The following is an 18,114-nucleotide window of genomic DNA, read 5'->3' on the forward strand; positions in this document are numbered from 1 at the left end:
AGATCCCTCAAACTCAGAATGCTTCCGTTTAATACATCAGTATACTTAAAAATTAAAGTTTGGTCACTTGGAAAGACTGAACAAAAGTTATTCCCCTCCCCCACCAAACAACAACAAAACAGCTTTAATCACCCCTTTCTCTCCCCACAAAAAAGGGAAGTAGTTGGGGCTGAAGCGTGTAAATCTGAAATTTCAGCTCCTAAAACATCGCTGCTATTTGCTCAAAGGTGCAAGTCCACATATTTCCTCCTCCAATACTTCCCCCATTTATAAGTTTATTTCCACACACGCATGCACATGCACACACGCACACATACACACTCATACATGTACTCTTACTCTCAAGTAAGACACTTTTTTGTGTTTGTTGATAAATTATGAGGATTATGAACTAGATGTGTACAGGGTTTCATAGGTGTTTTGTAAACATCAGAGTCACTTGAGTCCTTTTCTCCAAAAGCCTGAAATCAAATTACACAACCAGGGATCGCTACTTTCCCTGACGCTGTTCACAGGCTGCATATTGACAAAGGGCAGAGAAAAAGTCCTCATAACTGATGTTCAGGTGGGAAGGCAAAGAGACAATCTCAGTCAACCTGATGTGCCAGGGAAGAAAGCCTAGTGTGCTGTCCACAGGACCAAACTTCAATACTAAATCAGGATCAGGGAAACCATTTGAACTAAGTAAACTGTCTAACATATCTACATCCAAATCTGTGCATTTCTTTTGCTGCTGAGCTACTAACTGGCAGAAGTCTTGAGCAGCTCTCACAATATCTACTATTCCATCTTCTGGGGACAGCACCTTCACTGCCGATTGGCAATTTAAAACTTGATCATCTTTGTCATTACTATTTGCAAACTCTGGTGAGTATTTGGAACAATATAAGCCCAGGAGTTCCTGCTGTTGTTTTAAAATTTCATCCATCAATCTGGAATTATTTCTTTTGAGAATACCTTGGTGGTCGTAGAAGCTAATGTAAGAAACGCCCACGGCCATACACCACACCACGAGGCTTGCGATGTCCGAGAAGCTGGGCTCCTGCTCCTCCTCGGTGATCACCAGGCCCATGTGCACAGGCAGCTTCTCCAGGGAACTGCCGTCCGCGCGCCAGCGTAGCCGCGGGTGGTCGGCGGCCGGGGTCGGCCCCCCGCGTGGATGCCGGTGGTGACGGCGGTTCCTACCTTTCCTGCGACAGCCAGGAGCTTGGGGAGCGTGAAGCCGAGCGGCGCTAGGACAGCGGCGGAGGCGGCCCGACGGCAGCGCCACCAGATCCAGTTCCAGGTGCCGGACCAAACACGGAGCCAGGAGGTGAGCATGCGGTGCAGGCAGAGCAGAGCGTGCAGCACCCGCCACACCAGCTTGTACACCCTCGTCATACTCTCGTGGCGCCCGGGCACCCTACTCTCTCCTACACCCGCAGCGCGACCGCTTCTCATCCGGCCCTGCAGCCGGCGCGGGCCATCTCTCCGCGTTCCCCCGCCCCCCGCACCCGAACCCCTTTCTACTGCCAACACCTCACCTCGACCCCGCCGCCATCTATTCGTAGATTTTTTGATGATAGCCTTGCTGACAGGTGTGAGGTGATACCTCATTGTCGTTTTGATTTGTGTTTCTCTAATAATTAGCAATGTTGAACATCTCTTCGTGTGCCTGTCTTCTTTGGAAAAATGCCTAGTCAGGTCTTCTGCCCATTTTGATTGGATTATTTGTTTTTGTGATATTGAGTTGTATGAGCTCTTTGTATATTTTGGATTTTAACCCTTTGTCAGTCACATTATTTGCAAATATTTTCTCCCATTCCATAGGTTGTCTTTTTGTTTTGTCAAGGTTTCCTTTGCTGTGTAAAAGTTTTTAAGTTTAATAAGGTTCCATTTGTTTATTTTTGCTTTTATTTCTTTTGCCTTAGGAGACTGATCCAAGAATAAAATTGCTCTGATTTATGTCAAAGAGTGTTTCACCTATGTTCTCTTCTAGGAGTTTTATGGTTTCATGTCTTACATTTAGGTCTTTAAATCATTTTGAATTTATTCTTATATATGATGTGAGGGAATGTTCTAACGTCATTGTTTTACATGTGGCTGTCAAGTTTTCTCAGTACCACTTGTTGAAGAGAATGTGTTTTCTCCATTGTATATTCTTGCCTCCTTTGTCATAGATTGACTGTAGGTTTGTGGGTTTCTCTCTGGGCTCTATTTCTGTTCCATTAAGCTCTGTGTCCATTTTTGTGCCAATACCATGCTGTTTTGATTACTGTAGCTTTGTAGTATAGTCTGAAGTCTGGGAGAGTTATATCTCCAGTTTTGTTCTTTTTTCTCAGGATTGCTTTGGCAATTTGATATCTTTTGTGGTTCCATATAAGTTTTAGGATTATTTATCCTAGTTCTGTGAAAAATTTCCTGGGTTATTTTTTTGTTTGTTAGTTTGTTTTTTGCGGTATGCAGGCCTCTCACTGTTGTGGCCTCTCCCGTTGTGGAGCACAGGCTCCAGACGCACAGGCCCAGTGTCCATGGCTTACGGGCCTAGCCGCTCCGCGGCATGTGGGGTCTTCCCAGACCGAGGCACAAACCCGTGTCTCCTGCATCGGCAGGTGGACTCTCAACCACTGCACCACCAGAGAAGCCCTCCTGGGTATTTTTATAGGGAGTGCATTAAATCTGTAGATTGCTTTGAATAGTATGGCCATCTTAATAATATTAATTTTGAAATCTAATAACACAGGATATCTTTGCATTTCTTTCAGTCTTCTTCAGTTTCCTTCATTAATGTTTTATAGTTCTTAGTGTATAGGTCTTTCACCTCCTTGGTTAAGATTAACCCTAGTTTTTTTGTTTGTTTGTTTGTTTTTGACACTATTTTAAACAGGATTTTTAAAAACTTTCTCTTTCAGGTATTTCATTATTAGAGTATAAAAATGCAACAAATTTCTGTATATTCAACTTGTATCCTGCAAAGTTACTGAATTCATTTATTAGTTCTAATAGTTTTGGGTGGAAACTTTAGGGTTCTCTATATAGAGTATCATGTCATCTGCAAAGGTGACAGTTTTACCTCTCCCCTTTCAATTTGGATACCTTTTATTTATTTTCCTTGTCTGATTGCTGTGGCTAGGACTCCCAATACTATGTTAAATAGCAGTGACAAGAGTGGGTATCCTTGTCTTGTTTCTGAATTTAGGAGGAAGGCTTTCAGCTTTTCACTGTTGAATATTATGTTGGCCCTGGGTTTGTTATAAATGGACTTTATTATGTTGAGGTATGTTCCCATATGTTGTTGAGATACCCACTTTGATGAGGGTTTTTATCATGATTGGATGTTGAATTTTATCAAAGGCTTTTTCTGTCCACTGAGATGATCATGTGGTTTTTGTCTTTCCTTTTGTTAATGTGGTGTATCATATTGATTGATTTGTGTATGTTAAACCATCCATGGGACCCTGGAATAAATCCAAGTTGATCATGGTGTATGATCCTTTTTATGTATTGTTGGATTCAGTTTGCTAATATTTTGTTGAGGATGTTTGCATCTATATTCATCAAAGATATTGGCCTGTAATTTTCTTTTTTGGTAGTGTCTTTTTCTGGCTTTGGTATCAGGGTAATGGTGGCCTCATAGAATGAATTTGGGAGTGTCCTCTCCTCTTCAATTTTTTGGAATAGTTTGAGGATAGGTGTAACCTGTTCTTCCTATGCTTGGTAGAATTCCCCAGTGAAGCTGTCCAGACCTGGACTTGTGTTTGCAGGGAGTTTTTTTGTTTGTTTGTTTATTTGTTTTACAGATTCTATTTCACTTGTAGTGATCAGTCTGTTCAAATTGTCTGTTTCTTCTTGACTCAGTCTTGGCAGGCTATATGTTTCTAGAAATTTGTCCATTTCCTTGGTATTGTCCAATTTGTTAGCATATAACTGTTCATGGTATTCTCTTATGATTTTTTGTATCTCTGTGATATTGGTTGTTATTTCTCCTCTTTCTTTCTTATTTTGTTTATTTGGGTCCTCTTTTCTTCTTCGTGAGCCTGGATAAAGGTTTATCAATTTCATTTATCTTTTCAAAAAACCAGCTCTTGGTTTCATCATTCTTTTATATATATATATCTTTTAACTCTCTATTTTACTTATTTCCTTTCTGGTCTTTATGATTTCCTTCCTTCTGCCAACTTTGGGCTTTCTTTGTTTTTTTTTTTTCTAATTCTTTTAGGTGGTAGGTTAGGTTGTTTATTTGAGATTTTTCTTTTTTTCTTGAGGAAGGCCTGTATCACTATAAACTTCCCTCTTAGAACTCTTTTGCTACATCCTGAAGATTTTGGAAAGTTGTGTTTTCATTTTCATTTGTCTTGAGGTATTTTCTGATTTCCTCGTTGATTTCATCATTGACCCATTGGTTTTTTAGTAGCATGTTGTTTAGTCTCCACGTGTTTGTTCTTTTCCTATTTTTCTTTCTGTAGTTAATTCCTAGTTTTACATCATTGTGGTCAGAAACATGCTTGATGTAATTTCTATCCTGTTAAATTTGTTGAGGCTGGTTTTGTGACCTAGTGTGTGATCTAACCTGGAGAATATTTCATGCCCACTTGAAAAGAGTGTGTATTCTACTTTTTTTTTTTCTTTTTTGGATGTAGTGTCCTACAGATATCAATTAAGTCCAACTGGTGTTTGGTGTCACTTATGAACTCTGTTGCCTTACTGTTTTTCTTTCTGGATGATCTGTCCATTGAGGTCAGCAGGGTGTTAAAGTCTCCTACTATTATTGTATTATTGTTAATTTCTCCCTTTATGTCTGTTAGTATTTGCTTTATATATTTAGTTGCTCCTGTATTGAGTGTATATATTAACAAGTGTAATATCCTCTTCTTGTATTGATCCCTTTATCATTATATAATATGCTTCTTTGTCTTTCATTATGGTCTTTGTTTTAATGTCTATTTTGTCTAATATGAGTATTGCTACCCCCACCTTCTTGTCATTTACATTTGCATGAGATATCTTTTTCTATCCCCTCACTTTCAGTCTGTGTGTGTCTTTTGCCCTGAAGTGAGTCCCTTGTAGGCAGCATAATGAAGGGTCTTGTTTTGTTTTGTTTGTATCCAATCAGTCACCCTATGTCTTTTGATCAGAGGATTTAGTCCATTGACATTTAAAGTAATTATTGACAGGTATGTACTTATTGCCATTTTATTCCTTGCTTTCCAGTGTTTTTGTAGTTCTTATTTTTTCCTTTCCTCTTTTTTTTTGTTTTTCCCATTGTGGTTTGATTATTTTCTTTCATAGTATTCTTGAGGTCCTTTCTTTTTGGTTTTTGTGTATACAAAACCTACAATAGGTAGGTTTTTGATTTGTGGTTACCATGGGGTTTATATATATTGACCCCTAATTATATCTATTTGCTTTAAACTGAAGTCATTCAAGTTCAAATACATTCTAAAAGATCTACATTTTTTACTCCCCTCCTCCAGATTTTGTGTTTTTGATGTCATGTTTTATATCTTCATGCTTATCCCTTTACTGTTTATTGTAGTTATAGTTGCTTTTACAATATTTTTGTTTTTTTATTCTATGTACTGGCTTACTTAAGTTATCTTCAATCCTTACTATATATTTGTTTTTCCTATTGGGATTTTCCCTTTCGGACAGATTCTTTCTTCTTTTCCATTTAGAGAATATCCTTCAACATTTCTTTTAGGGTAGGTTTGGTATTGCAGAATTCTTTTAGTTTTGCTTGTCTGAGAAATTATTTCTCTCTCTTTCTGTTCTAAATTATAATCTTGTTGGGTAGACTATCCTAGGTTTCAGGTTTTTCCTTTTCATGAGTTTGAGTATATCATGTCACTCCCTTCTGGTCTGCAAAGTTTTTGCGGAGAAATCAGTTGATAGCTTTATGGGGGTTCCCTTGTACATGACTCTGTTTTTCTCTTGCTGCTTTTAGGAGTCTATCTTTAACTTTTGACATTTTAACTTATGATATGTCTTGGTGTGGGCCTGTTTGGATTCATCTTGTTTGGGATCCTCTGTTCTTTCTGTACCTTGATATCTGTTTCCTCCTTTAGGCTTAGGAAGTTTTCAGTCATAATTTCTTCAAATACATTTTCAATCCCCTTCTCTCTCTCCCTTCTCCTTCCAGAACCCTTACTATGCATATGTTGGCACATTTTATATTATCCCATAGATCTCATATTTTGCTTTCTTTTTTTTTTTTTCCATTTGTCTGTCTGTCTGCTGTTCTGATTGGGTTATTTCCATCATTCCATCTTCCAGATCTCTTATGTGTTCTTCTTTGTTACTTAGTTGGCTATTCATTGCTTCTAGAGTGCTTTTTATCTCAGAAATTGAATTATCTACTTTTGATTAGGTCTTTATAGTTTCTAGTTCCTTGTTAAAAAGCATCTGTGTTTATATTGATACTTTTTCTTAATTCACTTAGCACTTTTTTTTTTTTTTTGCGGTACGTGGGCCTCTCACTGTTGTAGCCTCTCCCATTGCGGAACACAGGCTCCAGACATGCAGGCTCAGCGGCCATCGCTTATGGGCCTAGCCACTCTGTGGCATGTGGGATCTTCCCAGACCGGGGCATGAACCCATGTCCCCTGTATTGGCAGGCAGACTCTCAACCACTGCGCCACCAGGGAAGCCCCACTTAGCATTTTTATTAGCAACTTTTTTTTGGAAATTTCCCCCTTTCTTTTTTTTAAATTTTTTAATTTATTTTTTATTTATTATTATTTGCAGTACGTGGGCCTCTCACTGTTGTGGCCTCTCCCGTTGTGGAGCACAGGCTCTGGATGCACAGGCTCAGCGGCCATGGCTCATGGGCCCAGCCACTCCATGGCATGTGGGATCTTCCCGGACCGGGGCACGAACCCACGTCCCCTGCATCGGCAGGCGGACTCTCAACCACTGCACTACCAGGGAAGCCCCTCTTTTTTTAAAAAATAAATTTATTTGTTTTATTTATTTATTTTTGGCTGCATTGGGTATTCGTTGCTGCACGTGGGCTTTCTCTAGTTGCGGTGAGCAGGGGCTACTCTCCGTTGCCGTGCACAGGATTCTTATTGCAGTGGCTTCTTTTGTTGCTGAGCACAGGCTCTAGGCGTGTGGGCTTCGGTAGTTATGGCACATGGATATTAGCAACTTTTTGAAGTCAGCGTCTGGTAGACTGATTATCTGTTTCATTATTTGGTTTTTCAAGGGTTTTCTTTTGCTCTTTCAGCTGGGAGTAGTTCCTCTTTCTTTTCATTTTACTTAACTTTCTGTGTTTCTGTGAATTTAGGTGAAACAGTTATCTATTGTGGTCTTGAAGTGGTGTTTTTACGTGGGAGTGTCCCTACATAGACTGTGTGTGCCCAGTGTCTTCGGTGTGAGGGCCGGATTTGATGCAGATGCCAGCCACGTCTTTCCTCATGGTGTGCTGGCCACTATCACTTTGATAGAGGGTGTGGCTGGTGATGGAGGAGCTAGAGCCTGAACAGGGTGTGCGGTGGGACTTCCTCTCTGCTCCCTGGCTGTGGCTGTCCTGTCAGGGGTGGAGTCTGCTCCCACATTGCTAGGGCAGAAACTCTGAGGTCGGGCTTGAGCCAGCTCTGTTCCCTTTAAGTGTGTGTTTTTCCTTCTTGCTGCACTGGGGCTTTTGCCCCAAAGGAGGGGAGTGATGAAGTAAATGGGGCTGAATTGGAAGATGGTTGATTTATAATGTTGTGTTGGTTTCAGGTGTACAGCAAAGTGAATCAGTTATCTATATCTATATAGATATAGATAGATATATCTATCTATAGAGATATAGATATAGATACAGATATATCTGTATCTATATCTCCACTCTTTTTTAGATTCTTTTCCCATATAGGCCATTACAGAATATTGAGTAGAGTTCCCTGTGCTATACAGTAGGTCCTAATTAGTTATCTATTGAGAAGTTTGACTTTAAATCAAGTCTAGCTTTGTGACTATTGCGTGACTATGGATATTCTGATTTCTGGACTGAGATGTTTATGTGACAGCGTAATCATACTGATTATGATTACATTAATCACAGTGAGCAAAACGTTCTGACTCTGCCCAGTTTTTACCCAGGATCAGAGAAAGAACTCACCCCTTAAATACATTTTAAAGGGACAAAGGGGATTCCAATGAAGATGCCTTTTGTGTTCAATGTACCATTTACACTTTTCCCTGTCCTTTGTCCATGTTTTTCTGTTAAACTACTTTTCTTTTTATTGATTTGTAAAAACTGTAGATATTATATGCTGTAGTAATTGGTAAAGGAACATCATGTCTTTTTCAACTTAATTTTAAGTGGTTCATAAGTATAGGTGTATACATACACACATACTTATGGAGAGAGAGAGAAGATAAAACAAATATGGTTAAACATTAAATTAGTGAGTCTGGGTAAAAATATTATGCTTGTATATTTTCTGTAAGTCTTAAATTATTTCAAAATAAAAAGTTAAAAAAAAAAACTTTAGGAACCGGAAGTTTTAACCCTTTGTGAAATGCTTTACAATATTTTACACTACTTGTCCATGATTTACCTTTTTTACGTGTGGATTTCTTCCCATAGAGTTAATTATTAAAATTTTCATATGTTCATATTTATTGTTATTTCCCTTAATGATTGTAGTTTTTGTGCTGTGCTTAGAAATATCTTTCCTACCCTAAGATTATAAAATTCTTTACTCATACATGTTCTTAATTTTTTCTTTAAATATTTTAATTTTGATTCATCTAGAAGGGTGAGAGAGGAAACCAGTTTTATTTTTCTCCAAATGTAGCCAGTTATGTCAATAATTTTTATTGAATACTTTTTTTCGGCAGTGAATTAGAAATGCCCTCTTTATTATATCATACATTCCCATCTTATTTTTGTGTATTTCTGCCCTTTGCAGTCTCATTCGTGTGCCACCACTCTTTTTAAATTATTGTAGCTTTATAATTCCTTTCTGTATGTGGTAAGGCAAGTCCTCCTTCATTCTTCTTCTTTCTTTTTTTTTTAACATCTTTATTGGGGTATAATTGCTTTACAATGGTGTGTTAGTTTCTGCTTTATAACAAAGTGAATCAGTTATACATACACATATGTTCCCATCTCCATTATTCTTCTTTTAAAGAATTTACCTTGCTCTTCTCCCATGTTCATTCTAATTGAACAATCTTTGTCTCGAGGTATTTTCTGATTTTTTCTTTGATTTCATTGTTGACCCATTGGTGTTTTTTTTTTTTAATTAATTAATTTATTTTTTACTGCATTGGGTCTTTGTTGCTGTGCGTGGACTTTCTCTAGCTGTGGCAAGCGGGGGCTACTTGTCATTGCAGTGCGTGGGGTTCTCATTGCAGTGGCTTCTCTTGTTGCGGAGCATGGGCTCTAGACATGCTGGCTTCAGTAGTTGTGGTGCATGGGCTTAGTTGCTCCGCAGCATGTGGGATCTTCCCCAGCCAGGGCTGGAACCCGTGTCCCCTACGTTGGCAGGCAGATTCTTAACCACTCTGCCACCAGGAAAGCCCGACCCATTGGTTTTTTAGTAGCATGTTGTTTAGTCTCCAAGTGTTTGGTTTTTTTTCCCATTTTCTTTTGAACAATCTCAGTATAATACTAAAAGGAAAATCATGTGGTGATTTTGGGAAAATAGACTCTATTTTGCTCTATTTTATTTGTGTCCCTAGAGCTGGAGTTTATATAGCTTTCTCCATATAATTACTGCATGCTGCTTCTTAACTTTATTCCTAGATATTTTATATTACATCTCTATTGTAATATAAAATGTTTTTTCCAGTGTATTTTCCGTTTGTATTATATATTGATTTTTTGTGTATTTACTTTGTAATAAGCAAAATTCCTAGATATAGTGGATATAATGGATTCTCTTTAATTTTGAGACATACCATCTGCAAACAATGGTAAATTTGTCTCTTACTTTTCAATATGTATGCCTCTTACTTCTTTCTCTTGTTTATTGCAATGTCAAGAATCATATTCCAGAACAATTGCTCTGTCTTCCAGGAGACACTGTGTTATCTTGTTTTAGGTATGTCTTTTAATAACAGTGTAATGCTCAGTGCTATATTTTTCAACGCATTTGGGAGGCTTTCCTTTAATTCATTTACCAAGAAGAATGTTTCTTTTTATCCCCCTACTTTATGTATTGGTTTGATTTTCTTTTTCCACTCCACTTTTCCCCTGTAGTGGTTTAAAAGTTGTCATATCTCAATGTCATTGTACTACAGATATTTTCCACACATGTATTTAAACTTGACTTAACACCTAGAGTTAATCAATGTCTACTGCTTCCTCCTTAGCAGGACAAGAGCCTTCCTTTTCACTTGCCTCATTTCCATCCCCCAGACTCATCTTGTTGAAAACATCTGGGAGTTCAGCTCACTGAACCCTTCTATTATATCCAAGAGTTTTTAATTCACTCTCTTGGGCTTTCCAGGTTTATGCCCATATGAGCTACAATTAGTGATGATTTTGCCTCTTTCGTTTTCATGATTTTTACTTTTTTCATTATTTTGGGTACTGCTCCCCAAAAGCAACCTGGAATTGTAGCTCTACTTTTTCCTGTTGCTTACCTTCCTGGAAGTTCTTCCCACACTTCATCATGAAGCATGTTGCTAACGTGGCATATCATCTGTCGAGGAGAGAGCCATTCCTTTGTTTCACTGTGGCATTTTATTTCAGGAATGAATGCTATGCTTCGTAAAATGTGGTTTCTGCAGCTATCACGATGACTCTACACTCTAACTCAGCTAGAGTGAGTTAGAGATATGGTTGACTGGACTCCATATCTAGAGTGCTGAGTCAGTTCCATGAACAGATTCTTCATGTCCATTTACCCTGCCTGCCAGGATTAGCCCTCCCTGGTCATGGTGTGCTTTGGTTTCATTCATCTGTTGGATTCAGATTTATAATATCGTTTTTTAGAATACATTTAATTTATTTGTTCATCCAACAAGACACCCCGTGCTGGGCTCTGGGCCAGGCACAGGATAGTGTTGGTGCATGGCCCAGGAAAGGTACTGGCCCTGGAACAGCAGTTCTATGAGACACCATCCACGCAGCCTTTGCGTTTTGTTTTGTCTTCCTCCAGTGAGGCTGGGCTCCACCGAAGGTGTGTTGAGGAAGGCACCCCCTTTGTCAAGTTATAGAATCACAAATATGCTTCACTTGAAAGCACAGTCTATGTTCTGGAACATTTGAAATAACATAAATTATCTGCTCCTTGAATGCTGGATAGAAGTTGCTTGCGAAACCACATAGGCCTGTTTTCCTTTGAAGGGGTAGTTCTTGAGCAATACTTTAAGTTGTTTTGTCCGTGATTATTGGATTTTCTTAGAAATTATTCATTTCATCCAGATTTTAGATCCATAAAGAGAAAGTTATAAATAGTCTTCAGATACTAGAAAGTGTATTTTCCCTGGGTCTGATTCTAGTCTCTTTTCTACTTATACCACAAAGTATTTGAATTTTCCTTCTCTTTGAGTTTTTCTTGGTAGGACTTACAAGATATTTATTTTGTTGTTGTTTTTTAAGTACAATTTATTGATTTTATTCCTCAAGTCTATGATTTTTTTGCTTTCTAATGCATGACACCTGCTTTTTGTCTTTATTAATTCCTTTTCAAGTGTCTTCAGCTGAATGTGCAGTGATAAATAATTGATGATGACAATAAATAATTTATTTTCATTCTCTCTTGTTTGGTATTAAAGTATTTAGACTAAGACTCTTCTGTGTGAAATTCAGGCCCGCATCCCGTGGGCTTTGCAATGTATGTCCTTCTTATCTTTCTACACTCTAACTGTAGATTTTAATTCTGTTTTTACTTTAACATTTTTGAAAGTTAATTTTTTTTTCTTTGATGGGGGTGGTTCACATTTTGTTACTGGATTCTGGCTTAATTTCATTGTGGTAAGAGAATGTCCACTTACAAGATCTTTCTCTCTCTCTTCTATTTTCTCTCTCTCTCCCTCTGAGTTCTCTTTTTCTCTGGATTGCCAGAGTCCAGTCAACCATATCTCTATCACTAGCTTGATTATCACTGGCTTGATTTTCCCCTTCATCTTCCATTTTCTCTCTCCACAAAAGGCCCCTACTGAAATCTGTTTAATACATGTCTTTAAAGAAGTCTGTATCTTTGAAAAATGCGTAGTGTTGCTATGTGTATATTTTACTTTGCATAAATGATGTTGTGCTGCAGTCCTCTCCTGTATTTGTTTGTTGAGGAATCTCAATTTGTTCGAGAATCCACATTAAATAGTTTTATTCTTTCCAGTCATTGCCCCCATATGCCCTGTGTCAAATCTTCTTCCCTTCTCCAAACATCATTTTGGGCAGAGCTCATAATTTTCAGTTACTTTCAGTTATTAAATACCTTGTCATATTATAAGGCTCAATTTAAAAATCAATTTGATTGGAACTTCCCTGGTGGCACAGTGGTTAAGAATCCGCCTGCCAATGCAGGGGACACGGGTTCGAGCCCTGCTCCAGGAAGATCCCACATGCCGCGGAGCAGCTAAGTCTGTGTGCCACAACTACTGAGCCTGCACTCTAGAGCATGCGAGCCAAAACTACTGAGCCCGCGTGCCACAACTACTGAAGCCCACGCGCCTAGAGCCAGTGCTCTGCAACAAGAGAAGCCACCTCAATAAGAAGCCCAGGCACCACAACGAAGCGTGGCCCCTGCTCACGGCAACTAAAGAAAGCCTACGTGCAGCAATGAAGACCCAATGCAACCAAAAAATAAGTGAATACATAAAAGTCAATTTGATTTAAACTTCGCCAAGCCCTACTCCATCTCCCTCTTCTGGAGCATGGGGGTCTGGACACTGGGAGCTGACAACTGGGTCAGCCTAGACATGGAAACCTTCAAGTCTCCCTCAACTCACTTTCTCTGCTTGTTAATTTTCAGGGTTTCCTTAGATAGGCTAAAATTGACCTCTAGTTGGTTTTAGACAGAGAAAATGCCCTATCTTAATTCATCATCTATCTTCAATGAGATTTGGTGTCTTTCATTGAACAGATGGTCTTAACTTTGATGTAATTAAGCCTAACACATTTGCCCTCTTCAGGTTTGTGGGGTTTTATCTTATTTTAAAACATGTGCTTCATCCCAAGTCATAAAGTCATGGCCTTACATTTTTAATTAGCTTTATCTTTCTCACTTTTCACATTTAGAGTTTTATTTCCTCTGGAGTTTTGTTATGGCAGGGTCCAACTTCATTTTTCTCCATCAGTTTCTCCACCATCTACAGCAGAGACCTCCTTTCTCAGTCATGACACTTTCTGGAGCATGTGCCAAGTTTCCTCCACCTGCAGGCATCTGGCTGGCTCTCCATTGCCCCATTGGTCTATTTTTCAGTTTCTATGCTAGTACCGTGGTTTCTATAATTATAGCTCTGAAATAGATCTAACTCTGTTTAGATGTTTCTCCAGTCCCCAGCCTCTCCAATTTGCTCTTTTTTTCTCAAACCTGTCATAGAATTCATGGACTATTATCCTTCAATATCAATTCTAGAATCAGATTGTCAAGGTCCTGAAAAAATCCTGCTGACATTTTATTTGGAATCGCTTGAACTTTAGAGGTCAACATAAGGGGAACTGGCATTGTTATAATTTTTGACTCTTTCACTCTCTGTTGAATACAGATAAAAGAATATTTATAAAATGTGTATGGAGAATAAAGAATAACACAACCAACACCAATACCCTCAGCACCAAGCCTATAAAATAGTGCATTACCAGAAACTTGGAGGCTTCCACGTGATGATTACTGAATCTCAAACCAGGAAGGCTCTGATGCTGCTTTGGTTTTTCTCTGCTGGCTGGCGTTTGCTCTTGGTGCCTCAGCTTCCCTGTGTGCAGGGTGATGTTCTAAGAGGACATGTTCTTTAGAGTGTTTTTTTTTGTGGGAGTTCGCTGAAGCATGGCTTGAAAGTGGGTTCCTTCAGTCAGAATCTATATTTGCTTCTGCCAGATACCTGGACATAAAACCAACCCAGGACCTCTTTAAATGACATTCTTGGCTCAAGTTTTTTTAACCACCCAGACAGTGTGAATTCAAGTTGCAAGTTCACATGAGGGCAGGTGTTCCTAGTTTATCGTCACTCGGAAGGTGTGGTCCTTTCTGGGAGGTATAGTTTTTTGCAGGAGGTTTCCTCTTGGGCTCCCCTCCTTGGGCAGGCCCTGGGTTTTGCCTTTCGTCTTCTGCACCCATGAATGAGGCTGTGAAAACCAAAGCTCAGTTTCACGGGGTTTGGCCTATGGCTTTGGGGCAAAAGTCATCTTCTGGGCTTTGCTGATGGCTCTGTGTTTTAGCCCTCGCTTGGGTTTTGCACTCTGAGGAGTCTTTATTTTCTTGCTAGCTCACCCATGCATTTAAAATCTCACAGGTTTAGTTATCTTCAGCAAGGTGGGAAAGGGGATCTAGTCTTCCATACCGTAGGAAGCCAAATGTTGAGAACTGACTTTTTTACATTGTTTTAAGTTGCCTCATCTAAGAACAACGGTATATCTGTACATTAATGTGGGTCTTCTTTTGTGTTCTTAAGTATAGTTTTATTATTTTTTCCTTACATGTTTTATGCACTCTTCATTAGATTATGTCTTATAAATCTTGGTTTACACTACAAGAAAAAATATACATATATGTGGGGGAGGGAGGGAGGGAGGGAGGGAGAGCATGAGCTGTTTTTCAGATTTATAAAACTTTTCAACAATACAGAAGAATGTAAGAAACTTTTAAGAAAATCATAAACCCACCATCAGCAGAAATAACAGCTACTACTTTTTGATGTATGCTGTTGTAAACATTATTCTTATACATGCACCTGCTTTGCACAAAGAGAGAGGGGGCAGGTTTGCATTTCAAATGGCTCATTCTGTAAGCAGGATTGTAGGAAAGAAGAAAGTCAAGGGCAACACCTTGGAGGCCCGCCACGATTTAAAGAGAAGGCAGAGGAGGGGACCGGCAGTTATGGTCAGAGAGTTAGCAGGAGAATGCAGAGAGAGCCCATTGTGATCCTGAACTTGGGCCCCAGTGCAGTGCTTCCATGTCACAGAGCAAGTTCATAGCCATGCGTTGATATCAGGGACAGCACGGGCCTAACACAGCTCGTGCTAAGGATATGGCCCCGGAAGGTGCAAGTTTATTTGTCCAGGACTTGCAGGGAGGCCTTCCTGCTGCCTCCTTTATGCCTCCCTTCCTCCCCTCCACAGGGTAACTCTGGCAGTTCCCTTGTCTGCCAAGTGAACCACACCTGGATTCAGGTGGGGGTGCTGAACTGGAGCTTTAGCTGCAGCCGGCACCGCTTCCCGGGCATCTACACCAGCACCTCCCACTTCACCGACTGGATCAAGAAACAGATCAGTGATGTGAGGTTCGTCAGTAGGGCCGGGCCAGGCTTCCTGAACCTGGTCTTCCTCACTGGCTACATTCTGCTGGTTTCCTTGGGCTCCCTGTGGCTCCTGTGAGTGATGTTTCCAGGGCAGTCCCTCCCGGAGGCCACTTCTTCCTCCCCTCTGTCTGTCCTCAGGAGAAGTGGAGGCTGGAGGAGCACAGGACATCAGGGCAGAGTACTCTGGGGGAGGGTCCCAGAGCCACTGTTTTTTCAGTTGTTCAGTGAAGATGCTCTTGAACTTTGTGTCACTGAAGTCATCATCTTTCTTCTTGATTATGGCCAGACCCTTCAAAGCCTCCCCTCCCCCAAGAGGCCTGGCTGTCCTCTCAGGGGAGCCTCCCTGATAGTCCTCCTTGTACTTGTGCTCATCATGTTCCCCTCTCTGGGCTACAGTTTCCTCTTCTGCCAAATATGGAGCTGGACTTTGTGATCTCACTCCCTGCTTAGTCATCCCAGCACTCCAGCAATTCCCAAGTCCCCATGACTCTCTCCTGGGTCTCTGACCCAACAGTTTTCCCTCAGGCCTTACTGTGAGGGTTGGCCTCTTCCCAAGAAACTCACAATGACCAGACCTGCACTTGTGGACCTGGTTCCAGAACATGTGGGTCTCTCCCAAGCCCTCATATCACCCTAGGAGTCTACAGAAACTGACTGGTTCCTCCTCTCTCCCTGGCAGGGATGGGTGATGATGGGGGGCAGGGAGGGGGGCAAGGCAGAGTGCCTGCTTAGGTGACTGTGTGAGGTGACGGCACCCTGAGCTCCTGAGCTGCCTTAGTCACCTCCATCATACTCTGAAGAGGAAGGACAGGCACAAGCTAGCCAGACTGAGAGGGCAGAGCTCTGCCACCCTTGTGGAAGGTAGCATGGGCACCCCCTCAGACCTGGTAGGCCTCAGGTTCACAGTGGCCAGCTACCCTTGCCCTTGGGGTCCAGAGTGTAGTAGGTGTGGTTTGCAGGAGATTGGAGTACTGAATGGCCAGCCCTATCGTCTCTCCCAAGACAGCAGGACCTGGCAAATGTTAGACTGTCCTGGCTTGATTTAACTTTCACCTTACCTTTTATTAGGCTAGAATTTTCCAACAGCTTTGAACCAAAGCTTCTCATAGGATTTCCCCAGACTATTTTTTAATTGTATTATCCATCTGTGTCACTGAGCCATCAAAATGTTCCCCAAATTCCAACATACCAAGTGGCCTTCTGCTCCAGAAGGGCCCAATGGTTACTATCCCTCTTTCTCTGTTTATGGAAACCTCACCTGTGTCATCTTTCTAAGCAGATGGATCTGTAAGGGAAGGGCATTTGCTGAATGGCGACAGTGCTTAAAATTATGCACTCTTGAAAAATTATTATTGAAAACATTTTAATCTGCTTAATTTCAGTGCCCTGGGGCAAGGCCCCACCGTAATTACCAGGCTGGAGGGCAGGTGGGACGGCTTGGAAATCCCGGATGCCAGCCCCAGGGGTTGGGCCTTCATCTCACCGGGTAGGGATGGAAGTGGGCTGCCGGAGGAGGAGGTGCAAGAACCGGCCGAGGTGAGGTTAAGGGACTCCAGGAAACTGCTGGGCCAGGCCGACTGGGAGACACGGGGTCCCAGGAGGGCAGAGGCGTGGCCAGAAGCCAGGCAGTCCTGAGCACCAGCAAGCCAGACAGAGGGCGGCTGGGACACCAGGAGCACCATCGCGGGGGGGCCACTGGGGGGCGCCGCGCGGACGGGGTCGGGAGCACCCTCGCCCACCACACCAAAGAAGCTGCCGCTGGCTGCCAATGGGGGGCGCCGTCGTGGGGCCAGCCCCGGGAGCGGCATCGCAAGAGGAGCGCCGAGGCTTATTCGCTGCTTCTCGGGGATGGAGCTCTGGTGTGGGGCGCTGGCCGGCTGGCGCAGTCCCCCGCAGCCCCCGAACGTCCGCCCTTGCCCACGCCGGGCTCCTGCTGATGCTACTGCTGTTACTGCTGCTGCTGCTGCGGCCCGCGGGTGCCGCCCCTCCGCTCCTCCCACAGGCCTGGCCTCCACCTCTGATCCTCTGCGTCCTTCCACAGGTTGCTTGGGCGCTGGCAAAGTGCCGGGGGCACTGTCCACGGATGCCCCCGCCGACCTTGACGCCCCCTGTGCCCCCAGTGCCACCTGTCCCTCAGGCGGACGTCGCTTCCCCCGGCAGGCTGCCACTAGCCAGCCGCCCAGGACCCTGCAGTACTCTGCTTCTAAAGCCGACGAGGATGAGTTCCTTTCCCGTGAGTCCTGGGAGGAGGGTGCCCAAGCAGCCTGAGGACCTTAGGGGCAGCGGAAGAAGGGGCACGGAGAGTGAGAGGGGACCTTCCTTTTACCAGTGCTTATTGAGCACCTGTTGTGGGCCAGGCCTCCCATGCTGTCGAGGTAGGAGGCAAGGAAGGTGGGGGGAGCCTGGGGTGTGCTCATGTCCTGCCTCCCTGATGGTCTATGGGGACAGCACCTCTCCATCCGGCCCAGTCCCTGATCCAGGCTCCCAGCCAAGGCCTTAGGGGGTCTCCAGCATGGCTTCAGGGAGCCTTCCCTTGTGTGTCTCGGGGCACACCCACAAGGCATTCTCTCCATCAGTGGCTTCCAAGCATGTTGAAGTAAGACCCACATAAGAAATACTTCTCATCCTGGAACTGAGTGCACAGAATTTAACTGTCACAGAAAGTCACACACAGGACCCAGCTGCACCCTGCTGTGCTATTCCCTCTCCTGCGTTAGCCTTTACAGCCGCTGG

The 18,114-nt window shown here is 42.3% G+C and overlaps 2 protein-coding genes across 3 annotated transcripts in view; one reads left to right on the top strand and one right to left on the bottom strand.

Annotated features, from left to right (window-relative positions):
* Positions 1 to 100: 100 nt before the first annotated feature.
* Positions 101 to 1,395, bottom strand: LOC101276814 (dehydrodolichyl diphosphate synthase complex subunit NUS1-like). The gene is given in 2 exon segments (XM_033413288.2): positions 101 to 1,186; positions 1,189 to 1,395. Coding segments are annotated over 2 exon segments (888 nt in total). The 5' UTR covers positions 1,381 to 1,395; the 3' UTR covers positions 101 to 490.
* The window catches only part of LOC101279105 (serine protease 50), a 30,964-nt gene continuing 14,047 nt past the window's right edge, over positions 1,198 to 18,114 (top strand). Inside the window, exons 1-2 of one of the 2 annotated variants that reach the window (XM_049716303.1) lie at positions 1,198 to 1,312; positions 16,764 to 17,614. In XM_049716303.1, coding sequence (XP_049572260.1) covers positions 17,150 to 17,614 — 465 coding nt within the window. In that variant the 5' untranslated portion in view covers positions 1,198 to 1,312; positions 16,764 to 17,149. Of the gene's footprint in view, positions 1,313 to 15,118; positions 15,359 to 16,763; positions 17,615 to 18,114 lie in introns of those variants that run through there. The other variant, XM_049716304.1, reaches the window with a different exon arrangement.

This window comes from Orcinus orca, chromosome 10, assembly GCF_937001465.1.
Source record: "Orcinus orca chromosome 10, mOrcOrc1.1, whole genome shotgun sequence".
Taxonomy (NCBI): Eukaryota; Metazoa; Chordata; class Mammalia; order Artiodactyla; family Delphinidae; genus Orcinus; species Orcinus orca.